General features: G+C 41.9%; 1 protein-coding gene across 1 annotated transcript in view; it reads right to left on the minus strand.

Moving 5' to 3' along the window:
• Positions 1 to 16,369, minus strand: part of LOC309793397 (RAD52 motif-containing protein 1-like) — a gene marked incomplete at its 5' end in the record, with an annotated part of 38,036 nt that extends 21,667 nt beyond the window's left edge. The window contains one exon of the mRNA XM_082603869.1: positions 16,364 to 16,369. Coding sequence (XP_082459995.1) covers positions 16,364 to 16,369 — 6 coding nt within the window. The remainder of the gene's footprint in view (positions 1 to 16,363) is intronic.
• Between the last annotated feature and the right edge of the window lie 966 nt (positions 16,370 to 17,335).

Below are 17,335 nucleotides of genomic sequence, written 5' to 3' on the forward strand. Positions count from 1 at the left end.
GAGAAAAAAGTGGGCATGGGAGAGAAATGACTTAGTGTGATATGTGGTTATTCTGACTCTTGAAAATATTCCAAAACATTTGTTTAAACAATTTTATCATAAAGCTATTTCAGCAATAATAATAAGAATAATAACAAGAGCCATTTGCTGAATGCTTCCTGTGGGCCAGAGGCCGTTGAAATGACTATATTATGTAATCTGCTTGAGTCCTCATAATGACCTTACAAGGTGGATGTTATTATTATCATTCCCACTAACAGATAAGGAAACTGAAGCACAGACAAGTTAAGTTACTCACCCACAGTTACACTGTAAATAAAAGGCAGGATTCAAATGCAGACATTCTGATGCAGCTCGTGCTTTTAGCCATGACACTGAATCTGAACCTACACTCAGAGTTCTAATGCTGTTCCAGTGAAGCAGAAACTCAAACTCAGGCACTCCCCAAAGCATCAAATGGGAATGTAATATACCACTGTTTTAACCCTGGAAGAGTCTTAAGGACTAATTCCTACATAGTTCTGCATTCTGAAAGTATACATATTTAACCACATTAGTGATCATCATTTTTTTAAAAAGTGTGAAAACCCTCACAAACCTCAACCAATTGCATCCTTTGGTTAAACAAAAGTCCTAGATGTTCCCAAGACTAAGAGGTATATTAATTAGTACTACCTTTCCAGAAAATAACATTTGCACCTTCCACAAAGTCAACTTTATGAGGACATTCCCATCACTAAGTTACTTTTCACCACTTTAATAGAACAGAAACTTATTTTAAAATCTACCCATCTTACTATAATATAAAAAAGAAAAAAAATTATGAACTGGACTTTCTCAAAATTAAACCTTTTTCCTCTTTGAAAGACACTATTATGTTAGAAGGATACGAAGCCAAGCTAAAGACTGAGAAAAAACCAATGGCAAATCACATACCTGAAAAAGGATTTGTATCCAAATATATAAAGAATTCTCAAAACTCAACAGTAAGAAAACAACCCAATTAAAAGCTAGGCAAAAGATTTCAATGGCACTCCACCAAGAGGATCTAATGATGGCAAATAAGCACATGAAAAGATGTCCAATGGCATTAGTCATCAGAGAAATGCAAATTAAAACAATGATAAGATATTACCACGTACCTATTAGAATGGCTAAATTAAAATCACTGATAGTGTCAGTGATGTGGAATAGGTGGAATTCTCGTACATTGCTAGTGGGAGAATATAAAATGGTACAGACACTCTGGAAAAAGGGTTGACAGTTTCTTATAAAGTTAAAAATATACTCACTATATCACCCAGCAATCCCCTCTCCCCAGAGACAGCTACCCTAGAGATAGAGAAATGAAAACTATGTTTGCACAAAAGTCTGTACACAAATGTTTACAGCAGCTCTATTCCTAAATGTTAAAAATTGGAAACAACGCAAATGTCCTTTAATGAGTGACAATGGAAAACTACTCAGTAATAAAAAGGAATAAACTTTCAATACATGCAATAACTTAGATGAATCTCAAAGACAGAGTAAAACAACCCAGTCTCAAAAGCTTACATGTATGATTCCATGTATAGGACATTCTCAAAAAGACAAAACTATAGGGATGGAGAAAAGGTCAGTGGTTGCAGAGGTTATAGGATGGGGAGAGTTAACTGTAAAAGGATAGCATCAGGGAATTCTGGGGGGTGATAATATTATTCTGTATTCTGATTGTAGTGATGGTTGCACAAACTACACGTGTTAAATTAACAGGATAAAAGAAAAAGGTTAGTTTTACTGTATGATAATTTTAAGAATAAAATTTTAAAATTATGTTTAAATATGAATCTCAATGTCACAATGGACACGGTTTTTAAAAACTGGAAAGAAATAAAGAAGGATAAGTTTGTTAATAAAAGGAAAACCTGGGCTTCCCTGGTGGCGCAGTGGTTGAGAGTCTGCCTGCCGATGGGGGGGACACGGGTTCGAGACCTGGAATGGGAGGATCCCACATGCCACGGGGCAACTGGGCCCGTGGGCCACAACTACTGAGCATGCGCATCTAGAGCCTGTGCTCCACAACAAGAGGGGCCACGGCAGTGAGAGGCCCACGCACCATGATGAGGAGTGGCCCCCGCTCGCCGCAACTAGAGAAGGCCCTTGCACAGAAACGAAGACCCAACACAGACAAAAATAAATAAAAAATAAATAAAAATAAATACATTTAAAAGGAGAACCTATACATTTCCCTTTCTGCAAATGTAGGTTTTCGAGGCAAGAGTAGAGCCTCAGAAAGAATGTCTGCAAACAGAACAATCACTAGTTCACTAAGTACAAAATGTAGGATACTTTTGAAGAATCCCATTACAGTTAGATAATTGGTCCAGAACCAAAAGTAAATACTGGAAGAAAAATGAAATCAACAGTGTTCCACAGAGGTGGTAGGCAGACTGGCCTGGACTAAGACATGTTCAGTAATAGATAATAAGGGTGCAGATTTGTAAGCATCATTCTCGTCCCACTGTGGACTTCCTTCTGCGACAGTATAAGGATACCACCAGATCATCTTGAAATCAAGTCATGAAATGTACTTTTATGTTTTTAAAAATCAATTCTTGTCCTTAAATTAACTTTTCTTATTAGTTTAGTCATGGTCCTCTATTACTTCTAAAACATTAAATCTTATTTGATTAGAGACAGACTTCTAAAAATAAAAATAAACTGTGATCAAATAGCAGGAACAAAGAGTAGTAACTAAAATTTCTTCAATCTAAACGGAAGATGATTTCTGTATCTCTGTCTTTTACATTTGTCTCCATTAAGGGAAAAAAATGATGTACCTCATAATTAACTTGGCTGGAATGAATCAGACTGCATTTGTAAAGGTTTCAGAAGACCAATGAGCTGTGCTAAACAGTACCACTATCCACCTGAGCAGAAATTACTATCCATAAGTTTCTTTACATAACTAACGAAACAAAAATTTAAACAAAAGAAGAACTACTAGAAAAATATTAGAGATTCATTTTTTAAGTCAATAATTTGCCTCACACATTATTATTTTCCCTGTGGAAACCCAATTATTACCCTGAAAACAAGACCACCTTAGAAAGTAAATGCATTGTGACAAAAGAAAGAAAAGGCAGATTGATACATTATTAAAATAACTCACACGCCATACCCTGAGGAGTAAGGAAGCCATGGCAGAGCAGGCCCCTTTCTCCTCAATGGACAGCACAGCTGTGGGGAAGACACTGCAGCTAGCACAAGCGTGTCACACTTCTTCAGGGAGGAAGCAAGTTACACACCACTCTAGAGAGGGCGCCCATAAACTGACGGCCACGCTCATTACCCAACGTCCAGGCCACCCACAGGCTGACTGCAACCCAACTTTCCCACCATTCCCACACAGGCCCCAGGAACCGTCAGGCCTCTGAGGCTCTGCCAATGCCCTTCCCTCTACCCAAATATCCTTTCCCTCCTCTCTCCGGACCTCAATCCTGCCCAGCTCTAAATGAACACTTCAAGGCCTATTTCCCTAAGAATGCCTCTCTCAAAACCAAAATTACTTCCTAGACAATGATCTGCCTCTTACTCATCCATTATCTTGGATTAAATACATCATGTAAGATGCCTTATCTGACCAACACAACTATTTTATAAATAGGAGTCATGTTTTATATCATCTATGACATGACATGACAACCAATCAGCTCACTAAAACCATTCAATAAATACTCTAATTGAATTTCCCAAAGAGTTGACCTAAAATAACCTAAATGCTAAGCAGTTCAAGAACTGTCCTGAACCAAATTCACTTCTCATTTGAATGCCAATGTCATAGACAGGGATGTTGTATTGTCTTTAAATGTACTTGCCTTTATCCAAAACTAGAATCTCTGATGAATCTATGGGACACACATGTAAAATATTCTGCAAAGGAAAAAAGCTTTATTTAGTGTACTGTGCTTAATATTCAGCCAGACTTGCATTTTTCTCTAAAACTTATACAATTACTGAGTATGCAAGAAGCATTAGAAGAGAGACTAAGTCTATTGAGAAGAAAACTGGAAGCCAAGGTCAGCAATCACTTTCTACGTTGAATCATTTCTTTCATAAAGAGGTAAATTCTCCTAAATTCCAGAATGAATGGAATTCAAAACAGCAAAGTAAAATGCTTTAAATACATAAAATAAATATCTTGATGGACCTTCCACCATCTGTTTTAGTAACTTAAATTATAAAAAAGAACCCTAAATTTAAGAAAAGTTATATCAAGAGCTAAAATTGAGATTGTTTTTCCATCTATTACTTTGATTTTCCTGACCCATTTTTGAGAACTGTCAGCATTCTGGATCAATAATTTCAAATTATTTCTTGAAGAGAGTGAGATTCCTCCCAAGTCATTTAATATGCTTACTAATCAATAAAGATATGAAAAAACCAAAAATCCATATTTATGAAGCAAGCAAATTATATTAAAAGACTGACTTTGAGAAAAGGTTGCTGCTTGCCAAGAAAATTTTATTATTATAAAATATTTTCTGTCATTTGTATTTCTTCATTTTCCCTTCCAGATTATCTGTGTAGCCTTGTAAACACATCATAATCCAAAGCAGTGGAGCTTTATAAATAAAATGTAAATCAACGCAAGAGAGCCAACTGCATAATTAAAACAAAAGTGTACCGGGCTTCCCTGGTGGCGCAGTGGTTGAGAGTCTGCCTGCCGATGCAGGGGACACGGGTTCGTGCCCCAGTCCGGGAAGATCCCACATGCCGTGGAGCGGCTGGGCCTGTGAGCCATGGCCGTTGAACCTGTGCGTCCGGCGCCTGTGCTCCACAACAGGAGAGGCCACAACAGTGAGAGGCCCGCGTACCGCAAAAAAATAAAAAATGGGCATCCCTGGTGGCGCAGTGGTTGAGAGTCCGCCTGCCGATGCAGGGGACACGGGTTCGTGCCCCGGTCCGGGAAGAACCCACGTGCCGCGGAGCGGCCAGGCCCGTGACCCATGGCCACTGAACCTGCACGTCCGGAGCCTGTGCTCCGCAACGGGAGAGGCCACAACAGTGAAGGGCCGCATACTTAAAAAAAAAAAAAAAGCATACCACCATCATCCCAACCAGATTACAAAATAGCAAGCAGATTATAAAATAATGGTCTACAAGCATGCTTTTTAAAATATATATCTATATGCACTGAATATCTTATATAAAAAGCCAAGAGAGAGAGATGAAACAAAATATTAAAAGTAAACATCTCCTTCCCCAAAACCCTAACTCCATTCCAGTCATGAGGAGGACATCACACAAACCCAAGTTGAGGGACAGTCTATGAAATACATGAACCAGGACTCTTCAAAATTGTCATTAAAAAAAGGAACGTCTGGGACTTTCCTGGTGGTGCAGTGGTTACGAATCCATCTCCCAATGCAGGAGACACGGGTTCCAGCCCTGGTCCGAGAAGATCCCACATGCCGCAGAGCAACTAAGCCCGTACGTCACAACTACTGAGCCTGTGCTCTAGAGCCTGCGAGCCACAACTACTGAGGCCACACGCCGCAACTACTGAAGCCCACACACTCTAGGGCCTGTGTGCCGCAACTACTGAGCCTGGGTGCTGCAATTACTGAAGCCCGCGCACTTAGAGCCCGTGCTCCGCAACAAGAGAAGCCACCACAATGAGAATTCCGCGCACCACAATAAAGAGTAGCCCCCACTTGCCACAACTAGAGAAAGCCCGCGCGCAGCAACAAAGACCCAACACAGCCAAAAATAAACAATAATAAAAATAAATAAATAAAGGCATCATCACATAAAAACAAATGAGGACATAATTTTTTGATAAAAGAAGAACTGGTGGGGCAGTGGTAAAGAATCCGCCTGCCAGTGCAGGGGACACGGGTTTGAGCCCTGGTCCGGGAAGATCCCACATGCTGCAGAGCAAGTAAGCCCGTGCGCCACAACTGCTGAAGCCCACACGCCTAGAGCCCATGCTCCACAACAAGGGAAGCCACCACAGTGAGAAGCGCGTGCACTGCAATGAAGAGTAGCCCCTGCTCGCCGCAACTAGAGAAAGCCCACACACAGGAACGAAGACCCAACGCAGCCAAAAATAAATACATTAAATAAATTAATTTAAAAAAAAGAAACTAAAGAGTCAAAAACAAACTAAAGAAATAAAATATATTTTGGGAAGAAATAGGAAAAATTATACATGGACTTGATATCTGATAGTATAACTATTAGTATTACTGAATTATCTTCTTAGGTGTGATAATGGTATTATGTTTATGAAGAAATATGTCCTCATTCTTAGGAGACACATGATGAAGTATGAATGAAATGCCATGTAAGATGTCTGCCACTTACTTTCAGCTGGCTCAGGAAAAAAAAAATTCTATCTATTTGACAGAGAAAGGGAGACAAGGCAAATTATGACATAACGCTAACAATTGGGTATTGATTATACTATTCTTACAACTTTGCTGTAGGCGTAAAGATTTTCATAATATAAATTAAACTAACAGTTTTCTTTAACTTAAAAATGATTCAAAACCCAAACTAATCCAGAAGTTATAATCTTCTCGTAAATATAAAATATATTTTATTTTATGCTGCTTAACTCATCTCCAAATTAAAAAAAAAATTGAAAAGGGGTGACTTATTTTCCATAGTAAGGAATTATAGCTAACATCCAGGAGTAATATTTAGGTTTCCTTCAAATTGATATTGAATAGAGTCTTTTTAATCATCTGAGCAGTTTATACTGATCTTGGGCTCATTAATTGCTAACTTACCTAGTTTTTTTAAATAAAAATGTTTATTTGAATACAATTACCTTATCCCTTAATGAAGCTGGAAAGAAGATTAAATAACCCAGAAGACACAGTTGGAAACTGTAAAGAAGTATAAGAAAGAGAGTCACTGGCAGAAGAGAAGAGCAGATCTCTGGCAAAGCTGCATTCCATGTACCCTGCCTGGGTCAGACATAGTTCATCTTGAGCCGAAGATCCAGTAGAGACCCATCTGCCCAAAATGCCTTTCTCCAACTGAGAAAGAAGTGAAAATGCTAAGACATATGAGAACATTTGTTGCTGTCTACAGCTAATTGAACCAGAAATCTTTAATACCATTTCCAGTCCTGAAATTCTATTATTCTACATAAAACACCTTTAAAAACAAGTATATATTATCATTTCACACCCATTAGGATGGCTACTATCCAAAAAATAGAAAATAACTGTTTGCGAGGATGTGGAGAAATTGGAACCCTTTTACATTTCTGGTGGACATCAAACGGTGCTACTGCTATGGAATACAATATGGGGATTCCTCAAAAAATTAAACACAGAATTACCATATGATCTAACAATTCTTCTGGGTATTTCCTGAAAGAACTGAAAGTAGGGACCTGAACAGATATGTATACACCCAAGTTCACAGCAACATTATTCACAACAGCCAAAAGGTGGAAGCAACCTGAGTGTCTATCAAAAACTGTATGGATTTTTAAAAATGTGGTATTTACATACAATGGCATAGTATTTAGCCTTAAAAAGGAAGAAAATGCTGCCACGTGCTACAATATGGATGAACCTTGAAGACAGGCTAAGTGAAATTAGCCAGTCACAAAAAGACAAATATTGTATCAGTGCACTTACATGAGGTACCTATGGTATGAATGGACCCTATTCAAATTCTGAGAAACAGAAAGTAGAATGATGTTTGCCAGGTGCTTGAGGGAGAGGGGGATGGAGGGTTAGTGTTTAATGAGTACAGACTTCAATTTGGGAAGATGAAGTTCTGGAGATGGATGGTGGTGATGGTTGTACAACAATGTGAATGCACTTAATGACACTGAATTGTATGCTAAAATGATTAAAATGGTAAATTTTATGTTATGTATATTTTAACAATATTCAAAAAAAACCCCACAGGTATGCAAGCCATAATACCCTCCTAACCCTCCTTAAAAGGAGTGAGGCCCATGTCCTAATCCTGATGCAAACTTAAGGAATGCTCACTGCCCATTTCCCCATCTTCCCTGCCCAGGAAGAAGAACCACGAGCTGGCAAGGCAGAGCCAGAGCCAGAGGCGGGAAATTGGTCCTGACGTTAGTCCCGCTGAAGAAACTCAGAAGAGCCACAACAGAGTGTAAGGCCCAAGAAGACGGACAGAGGCAGGCTAGGGAAGAGAAGGCAAAAGCAGAAGGAAGGAAATCCCTGAGAACATGGGCAGCTGATGACACTGGGAAGGGACACCACAGCTGTGAGGAAAAGGAGGATCAGACAACAGGGGAAATCAGAGAAGGGAACTGCCCCAAGGTAAGGAAAGAGAGGAGTAGGAGAAAAAAGAAGAATTGTAAGCAAGAAGGAGATTCATTCAAGAAGAGACTCTTCCCAAGTACCAGCAGGAAAATGACTTCGTTCCACTGAGGTGGCCATTTGTATCTAAAGAATCCAAGAAAGTTGCTGAAGCCTATAAAAAGTTAGGAAGAAACATTCTTTTCTGTGTAAGAATACTAATATACCCCCATCCACAGAGAACTGTGTACTGCCATTTTTTTCATTTGGTTTTGTCTTTTTTTCTCCCTCAAGAAGAGAACACTTACTTGTTTAGGAATAATTTCAATCAGGGCCTACCTTTTGTATTTGTACCAAACACTAGTACGCCATGAATGAGCTAAAGCGTTTTAATGGCACAGGGGTAAGAGTACAGGCTTGAAGCCAGCTCTGCCTGAATCTGAATCCTGGCATTGTGACCTGAGGCAATCTGCTTAAAAATCTGCTTTGATTTCCAAATCTGCAAAATGGGAATAATAACAGGGCTACACTTCAAGGCATTACTGCAAGAATTAAATAGGGTAAAATATGAAAGCACTTAGAACAGTGTCTGGCCCACACTAATCACTATGAAGGTAGTAGCTTCCTATTATACTCCAGACCTAGAACATGAGTTCCAGGAGAGCTGAGATTTTGTCTGTTTTGTTCCCTGTTGAAGCCTCAGGTACCTCACATCATTCTTTGTTGAATAATAAAAATGTATTGAATGCCAGCAACACAGAAGCCCAAAGGAATAGCACTACCTTTCTGTTATTACCAACAACTAAAATCTGCATAACACTTCAGGCTCACAGTTCACAGAGGGTTTTCTACACCTTATCTCAGGTGATTCTGTGACGCTGCCATTATTACCTCCGTCTCACAGACAAACGAAGGCTCAGAAGACGTAAGTGACTTGCCCAGGAATCCTGGCAATTAATGCTACTTCTGTTCACTCTAGACCCCCACCCAGAAAGCTCAGAACATACCCTACTGAACTGTTCAATTCTCCTTAACTACAGATACGCAGAGTTCAAGTTCACCAAAACACTTTATCCGATTTGCTTCAATAGAATTGATGGAGAGGGAGGAAACAGAGGAAACAATATCACTAACTATTAAAGTTGAACAATGGGTACAGTGGGATTGATTATACCCTTTCCACTTCTATACATCTGAAATTTTCCATAATAAAAAAATGTAATTAAAAAATAAACTCTTCACTCCCAACATAAGCTCTGCCACTTCCAACTTCCTATTGAGCACACCTGGGTGCGAGGAAAACACCACAGCAGAGAAGTTTCTCAGTCTGAGGCACTGAAGAGAGTGCTGCACTGGGAATCAGGAAGCTTCAGTCTTCACTCTGCTTTATCTAACTGTGAGACCTCACTGGTCCCTCTAGCTCCTCTGGGCCCTGAACTTCCTCATCTGTTCCTTCCAAGGTTAAGATTCTGATTTCACCTTTCTACTAGTTCCTTAAACTCAACACACAAAACCAAAATCATCTTTTCTCTATTCTAAACCCCTAAGACCTGCTCTTCCTCCTGACCTCTGTATTCCTGCTGTCCCATTCTGCCAGCCATCCAACCACAAATACCTCAGCATCATCTCTGACTTAAGACACAGAACTGACTGTTCCTTCCCCTCCTACCTAATCAGTCACCACATCTCTCTGTTCAACCTCCAAAGTACCTCTTGACTCCACCACCTCCTTTCATTCCCAAGCACACTAACTCAGGCACTCATCATCCCTCACCTGGAGTAGTGCCATGAACTCGACTGAAAACCCTGTCTCTAGTTTCTCCTCACTCACAATCCATCATATGCATTCTCCAAAACCCAGTCATGACCTCTCAACAGCCTCACTGTCCACTATGTTCTTTCATGTAACCCAGGGTCCGGGTAATTTGGATACTCAGTTTCCGGACATCCACCTCATTTCCAACACCACCCCTCAGCCTTTGCTCGAGCTACCCTTCCCTCCAGAATGCCCTCTTCTTGCCCTGGGGCAAGTGGTGCAATTTAATGGTGCAATTTAAATGCCACCTCCTCAGTTGAAGTGTTCCCTTACATCCGCAAGGGGGCAGTATCACTCCCTCCACTGAACCCCTAAGCACCTTGTCTGAACCCCTCTTACAGCACCCTTCAAATTCCTATTAGTCCTTTCTTGTTTTGGTGCCCCTACTCTCTCTACTAGATGATTCGCTCCTTGTCAGAGGAAATGATGCTTTATTCGTCTTTGTATCCTTCAGAACAGAGCTTCTCAAAGACTGTGCCGTGGCACTGTGGTATGCCCTGAATGAGCTAAAGAGGTTCTAGTCAGTCATCCCCTCAGCCCTCCACAAAGAGACTTCAGCAGCCAAAGTCCCACAAGTCAAGCCTCAAGCAGCCTCAAGCAGCCTCCTCCTTCAGCCAAGTATACGCCACGATGACTTGAGAAGCACTAAGAGGATGCAACACGTGGTACACAATGGATGCGCACTAAACATGTGCTGAGCTGAACCTTGGAATAACTCACCCGTTCCCCTTCAACCACTATGTTCTCAAGAAAACTTACCATCCAGACTAGACTCTCTCTGAACATTCTCCCCGAACAGGTTCTGATCATCTTTTTAATAATCACCTGTTTATTAGCTGGTTATACTTGCCTTACCATCCAAAGCCCACATCGATAGTTTACTGATTAAAATAGCAAAGGATATGAACAAACAATTCACCATGAAGAGACTCAAAGAGAAAAATTCAACATTATAGAACAAAGAAGTACAAAGGCCAATTTACACTATTAAATAAGCAAAAACTTTTAAGGAAAAAATGTATTTATATCCAGTTATGGCGAAACAGGTACATCTGTATATCTCTTAGTAGTACAAACTGGTATAACATTCTTGAAAAACAGGATGGCGATATATATATCAAAAACCATAAAAACATTCATACCATTTAACACAATAATGCATTCAAAAATTTATCCTAGAGATCTAATGAGCCCGAAGAAAAGTACAATAATATCTACAATAATGTACATTAAAGTATTAACTGAAAACGAGCCAGCAACATAAATAACTAACATAAAAAGAGTTAAGTAAATTATTGACGGCATGACTTGATGAAATATTTTGCAGCCTCTCAAAGTGTAATCATGTCAATTAAAATTGTGACAACTATAACATGGAAATGTTTCATAATCTAATAAGTAGGAAAAATTCAAATTATATACATTATAATTAAAAAGGAGTACAATAATCTATGTGTGTGTGTATGTATATATAGATAGATATAGAGAGATATATATCTCTCTATATATATTTTTAACAGAATGCCAAAAATAAAATCAACTGTTTTAGGGGTAGTAACCCAAATATTTAACAATTTACTTAATAACAATTCTTAAATTATTTTATAATTTAAGAGAGGAAGTTCTACCATACTGAGCAAACTTAGGGGTCCCAGGATGCAAACTCGATATAGTCTCAGGAAGAGGTCCACACCTCTCTTTTATTGCTCACTTTGGCCTTAACTGAGAACGCTCATGTACTTCTGATCACAATGACCTATGACAACCCAGACCCCAGCTTTCCAAGGACCAAGAAACCAGCTCAGCTAGCCTTCTGATCATCCCCATGAACCTGTGGGGGATGAATCGTGCAAACTACCCTAACTCAAGAAACAAAGAACCCCTACAACAATGTTTTACTTTAGCAATCAATAAGTAGCCAAGCCTAAGTTTAATTATAAACCCTAAAAGTATATAGCATTGTCTCATTAAAGTCTCTGGGACTAGCATTAAAAATACATCAAAAAATAATTTTAGCACTGATGCCCCACAAGGACAATATTAGAACAGTCTTCTAATTGTTTTTCTGTAGTATTACCATTTTCTTAGTTTAATACTGAATGGCCAAGATACTATAATGGACCAAGAAGATTAATTACTGTGAAATAATAAATACTCAAGACTAAAATGTCATTCTTAGGGCATTTCAGCAATAAACAAATAATTTGAAGGACTAATACAACCATTAGGGAAAAAGTTTAACCTTCTGTTTCCATTGGTATGTTCCTGGTATCCAGATCCTCAGAAATGCAGATATATAGTCATTCATGACAATACACACATAGTAGATAACAGGAAAAACAGACAATTTAACACTTAACCTGTTCATCAGAGCACTGGGCGGTCAACACTCAAGAATGTTGACACAAAAACTGAAGGACCTCTGAAGAGCCAATCATATGCAGATAGGTTGAATCCCTGTGCAGTTACTCATGCAAAACAGAAGTGGAAGATTAACCTACCCTCACTTCTCTTCAAACAAACTGACAAAGCATCAGGCAGTCTGTTTGGAGTAGGTTCACCATCATCCAGTCGGCCCCAGAAGTAGCCAATTGAGTCAGGTCACCGCTGCTGCACCAGGGCCCTACTTCCTCCACCTTGTCCCAGCTCATCTTGCTGACCAGACACCCTCCTCTAGATTAAGTCCCTTTGGTCTTTTCCTCAGGCATTACCAAGTCCTTGCTTTGTAAATAAGGCTCTCCCAGACCTTACTCACCTGCAGTTCACTGCACTGGGTATCACCCAAAGAGCCCATCAGAGCTCTTTATAATTTCTGAAAGAGAGAGAAGGAACCTTTGAATACATACTAGAAAACACCACTGCTGATGTATCAGTTCTGAAGCATTTGTATCCAGTGGTCACAGCATATGGTCCTTTGGTCCACAGTACTTCAGTAAAATGTAGCATAACCAGCCAGGACCAAGAGTCCTGAGATAAAAGTTTGGTTTAATGTTACTACTAATCAGCTGTATGACCTTGGGAAAGTCACTTGACTTCTCCAGGCCTCAATTTCCTCATCTGGAAAATAAGACAGACTAGATAGAAGCAGCAGAGCATACTGCAGTGGAAAGAGAACGCCCTTTCCAAGGCACAGCGCCAGCACCACCACTTACTGGTCTTGCGACGTTATGTTCGTTAATTCACATTTAACCTAAATCTCCTCTGCAAAGCAGAAATAACAGCTATCTTGGAGTTGTTCTGAAAACTAAAGGAAACATAATGAGTTATAAAAAGCCTAGAGTAAGTATACTGTGCATCTCATCATAAAATTCCACAGATGATAATTACCAACATTACTCCCAGCCCTAAGGTTACGTGAATTCAATTTCCAAACATTTATTTCCTTACAAGATCAACAAATCAAAACTTTACCAACCTGACAATGCAATTAACTGTTTGAGTGTTTCACTAACAATTCAATTACAGTTATCTTAAACTAATGGAAGTTTAAGATGATCAATATTAATTAACATCACAGGAAATAAGGGTGGAATACCTGCCTAACATCTAAACGGGTTCCGTGGCCATGCCTTCCATGACTTCTCCCTCTGCTTTCACTACTGCCCGCGCACCGAGTCAAGAGAGGTCTTCCAAACACCAAGTAACACCAACTGCTTTCTACGGTCAGATTAGGGGGACATGGCTAACGATGGAGGAAGGAGAGCAGAGGCTTTTTATCTTTTTTCCTATATACACTTAGCACTGCTTGGATTTGTTGACCATAGCATGCATCAGTTTTACATAAAAATAAATAAGTTTTTAAACTATATTAGTTACACATATTGCCTACTGAAAGGAAGCTCGCCTCACAGGATTATTTTCACCACTAGGAGAATATCGACAGAAGAAAGCAAAAAGGCAAATTCAGATGTTCCGAGAACACCTAAAATATGGCACAGAAATAACAAAAATCACAAACATTCACACGTCACAATGGTTTACTCAAAAAAATGTGCCTGCATTCTTTGAAGAACCTAATGATGAATCAGGGTTTCTGGGGGTCAAAACAAGTTGAACACACAAATTCTGGCTTTAGGGGCTTCTCTGGTGGCGCAGTGGTTGAGAGTCCGCCTGCTGATGCAGGGGACACGGGTTCGTACCCCGGTCCGGGAAGATCCCACATGCCGCGGAGCGGCTGGGCCCGTGAGCCATGGCCGCTGAGCCTGCGCGTCCGGAGCCTGTGCTCCACAACGGGAGAGGCCACAGCAGTGAGAGGCCTGCCTACCGCAAAAAAAACAAAACAAAAAAAACAAATTCTGGCTTTACCAGACAACTTCCTGCCCTTGGAGAAACTGACCCAGTACAATTTACACCAGTAAACAAGTTGGTATGACTCTTTAGTAGTATGCTGAAAAACGTTCAATTTGCTTTAGACAATTGGTAGCTTTTAAAATAAAGATAGATACATATATAAATATATATGTACACACATATATATACATATAAATTAAAAATCTTCATGTTATATCTACTATTTATTTTTGAAAGAGGAATATTAACCTTATTAAATTCAGGATAGCTCAAAAGTATAATCTCAGCCACCGGTGAAGTGACAGACCACTAAGTTTTATGTGGCTCCTAGCCAGTGCTACCGAAGTCATCCTGACTACACCCAGCAATTTAAATGAACTACAAGCTGCTGCGGCCACACTCTCCACACATATCATACTTCTCTCCTAGAAAACAATTCAAACTATTATTTAGAAATCAAATTATATTTGCATGTATACTTATCTAAGTTTATGGAAATAAACAGCCATAACACTTTGTTTATAATTTTTAAGTAGCTCCTCCCCATCTCTTGTTTATCGACAAGTTGATAAACTTGGCCCCAAGTCTACTAGGCATTTCAAACTGTTAAGCATTTAAAACAACAGGCAAAGGGCCTTACTTCTTGTGCTGGGCCTGTATTTAGAATCTTAAATAGAGTCTGACAGATAATTATAGACTAATTTGCATTTAATATCAATACCATGCCTACTTCTTAAACAGAGGACAAAAGTGCATGTGTAAGATCTGGTCTACTTAGTTGTAGGTCCCTCTGCAATATTCTTAGCCTTTCATGAATATGCTCTATAGTTTTAAACTACACAAGGTCCTTTGCAAGTAGAAATGATTTCCCCTGTTATTTTGGCATCACTCCCTGCTCCAGTAAAACACTGGACTGTCCATAAATGTATACAGACTTTAAAACAATGTAGATTGAATACTTATGGTATTAGAAATGAAACTTCTTGCTAACAACTGCAAAAATCAAGCACACCAGCTGATAGAGAGGCACTTACTGACTCCCCAAAACTCCCGCCTTACCTAAAAATAGTGTCCCAGCTTCCCAGCCAAAAGGGCAGACTAAAAAAGCGATGTGTTCAAAGACACAGACCCTCGCTTCACCACAAACTTCAGTACTATGGCATTTCCCATTTTAGAATGCTTCGTGTGACAACCTGTTCGGTGGCCAACCACCAACTTCACTTTGAAGTGAATACTAACACTTCACATGGTAATATGTATTCAAAGTAATATGTATTAAAAAAGGTCCAGAGGCCCGCAGACCGGTCCCCTCCTCCCCCGTACTGGTTGCCTTTAAAACCGCCCCCCCCCCACGCCATGTTTAAAAACGTGGCTTTGGGGCCTCCCTGGTGGCGCAGTGGTTGAGAGTCCGCCTGCCGATGCAGGGGATACGGGTTCGTGCCCCGGTCTGGGAGGATCCCATGTGCCGCGGAGCGGCTGGGCCCGTGAGCCATGGCCGCTGGGCCTGTGCGTCCGGAGCCTGTGCTCCGCAACGGGAGAGGCCACAGCAGTGAGAGGCCCGCGTACAGCAAAAAAAAAAACAAAAACAAAAACGTGGCTTTGGGTCTTTCCCGTCGCTCCTGCCCCGGCCTCCCTTCCCCCCACCCTTCGCCTCCACGCCGGTTCCCTCTACCCCGCCGCCCTCCTGTCCTGGAAGACACCCCGCGTCTGCATTTAATCAGCCCGAGGTTTCCCTGCTGCTGGCAGCAAAGAGCCGCTCATTGGTTTATTTATGCGTCTGTTATTGCTCTAGATCTTCGGTGCCCGGAGGCGGGCTTCTGCTTCCCGCCCCCGGGCAGACGGGGGTCGCCCTCGGGGCCCCGGAGCCCGGCAGCCCTGCAGGCCAAGCGGCGCTCTGACTGCAGCATCCGCGTATGGAAAGATACCTCTGTCCTGCCAAACCGTTCCGGGGCGGACACTGTGTCCCCGAGCCTACCGGCATCGCAGCGCGTAAGGGAGGGGGAGGGGGAGTAGTAAGCGAAAAGCAACTTTTACCTCTGTTGACTCTCCCTTCCGCTGTCTCCTCCCCTCGGCCGGTAATGCGATCTGCGACCCTCTAGATGGGGACCCCACCCCTCCCCTAGAAATGTGGTTTTGGGCTCTGCCGAATCCACCCTTTTACAGTCCCGGCTGCTTGCGAACTGGGACTTCCCGAGGCAGGTAACTCGGGGGCGCAGATGGCGAGCTCTGGCCGGGGAGCAGAGGCGCGCCAGGGCTCGAGGGAGGGGCCGGGGCCGGAAGGAGGGTGCGCCCGCCGCAGTCCACCTGCCGGGTCCCAGCCGGGCGGCGAGCGCCGGCGGCCGGGCGAGCGGAGGACTGCGGGCAGCACTCCGGCCCAAGGCTGGTTGGGGGACGCTCAGGTCGCCTGGCTGCGACGGGGCGCGCTGGAAGTAGGGGCGCCGAGATGCCAGCCGGAGAACCAGGCGAGCGTCCCCGCAGCCCACGCCCGCCGCCTGGGCCTCTGCTCCTGCCCGAGGGCTCGCTGCAGGGGAGCTGAGCGCTCTCGCGATACTCGCCGCCCGCTTTCGGTTGCGCGGGCGAGTAGAGCTTCGGCCCGCGCCCTCGCGCGGTGGTCCCCTTGCCCCGGGGCCCGTTGGTCAGTCCGCCGCACTCTCACCTCCCATTGCCACTGGTCTCTGCTTTGCAGACTTTGGGGGCCTACTCTGGTTGCTTTTTTGTTTTCCCCTAGCAAATTTTGACCAAGAGGTGTCCAAGGGAAAATTCCTCCAGGACACCAAGACTTGCGAAATTGTATTCGGTATAAAATGCTGTTGAAAGGCTCTGAAATTAGAAGAATGCACAGGCATTAAAGCCCTCCTTCGGTGCACGGGGAGGGCCTGGGGCCTTCGGGTCCACCCAAAGGTTTTACGCTCCACCAGCCCCTAGGAGAAGCCTCTCTCGAGGAACC

This window comes from Mesoplodon mirus (assembly GCF_964341445.2).
Source record: "Mesoplodon mirus genome assembly, chromosome: 18".
Taxonomy (NCBI): domain Eukaryota; kingdom Metazoa; phylum Chordata; class Mammalia; order Artiodactyla; family Ziphiidae; genus Mesoplodon; species Mesoplodon mirus.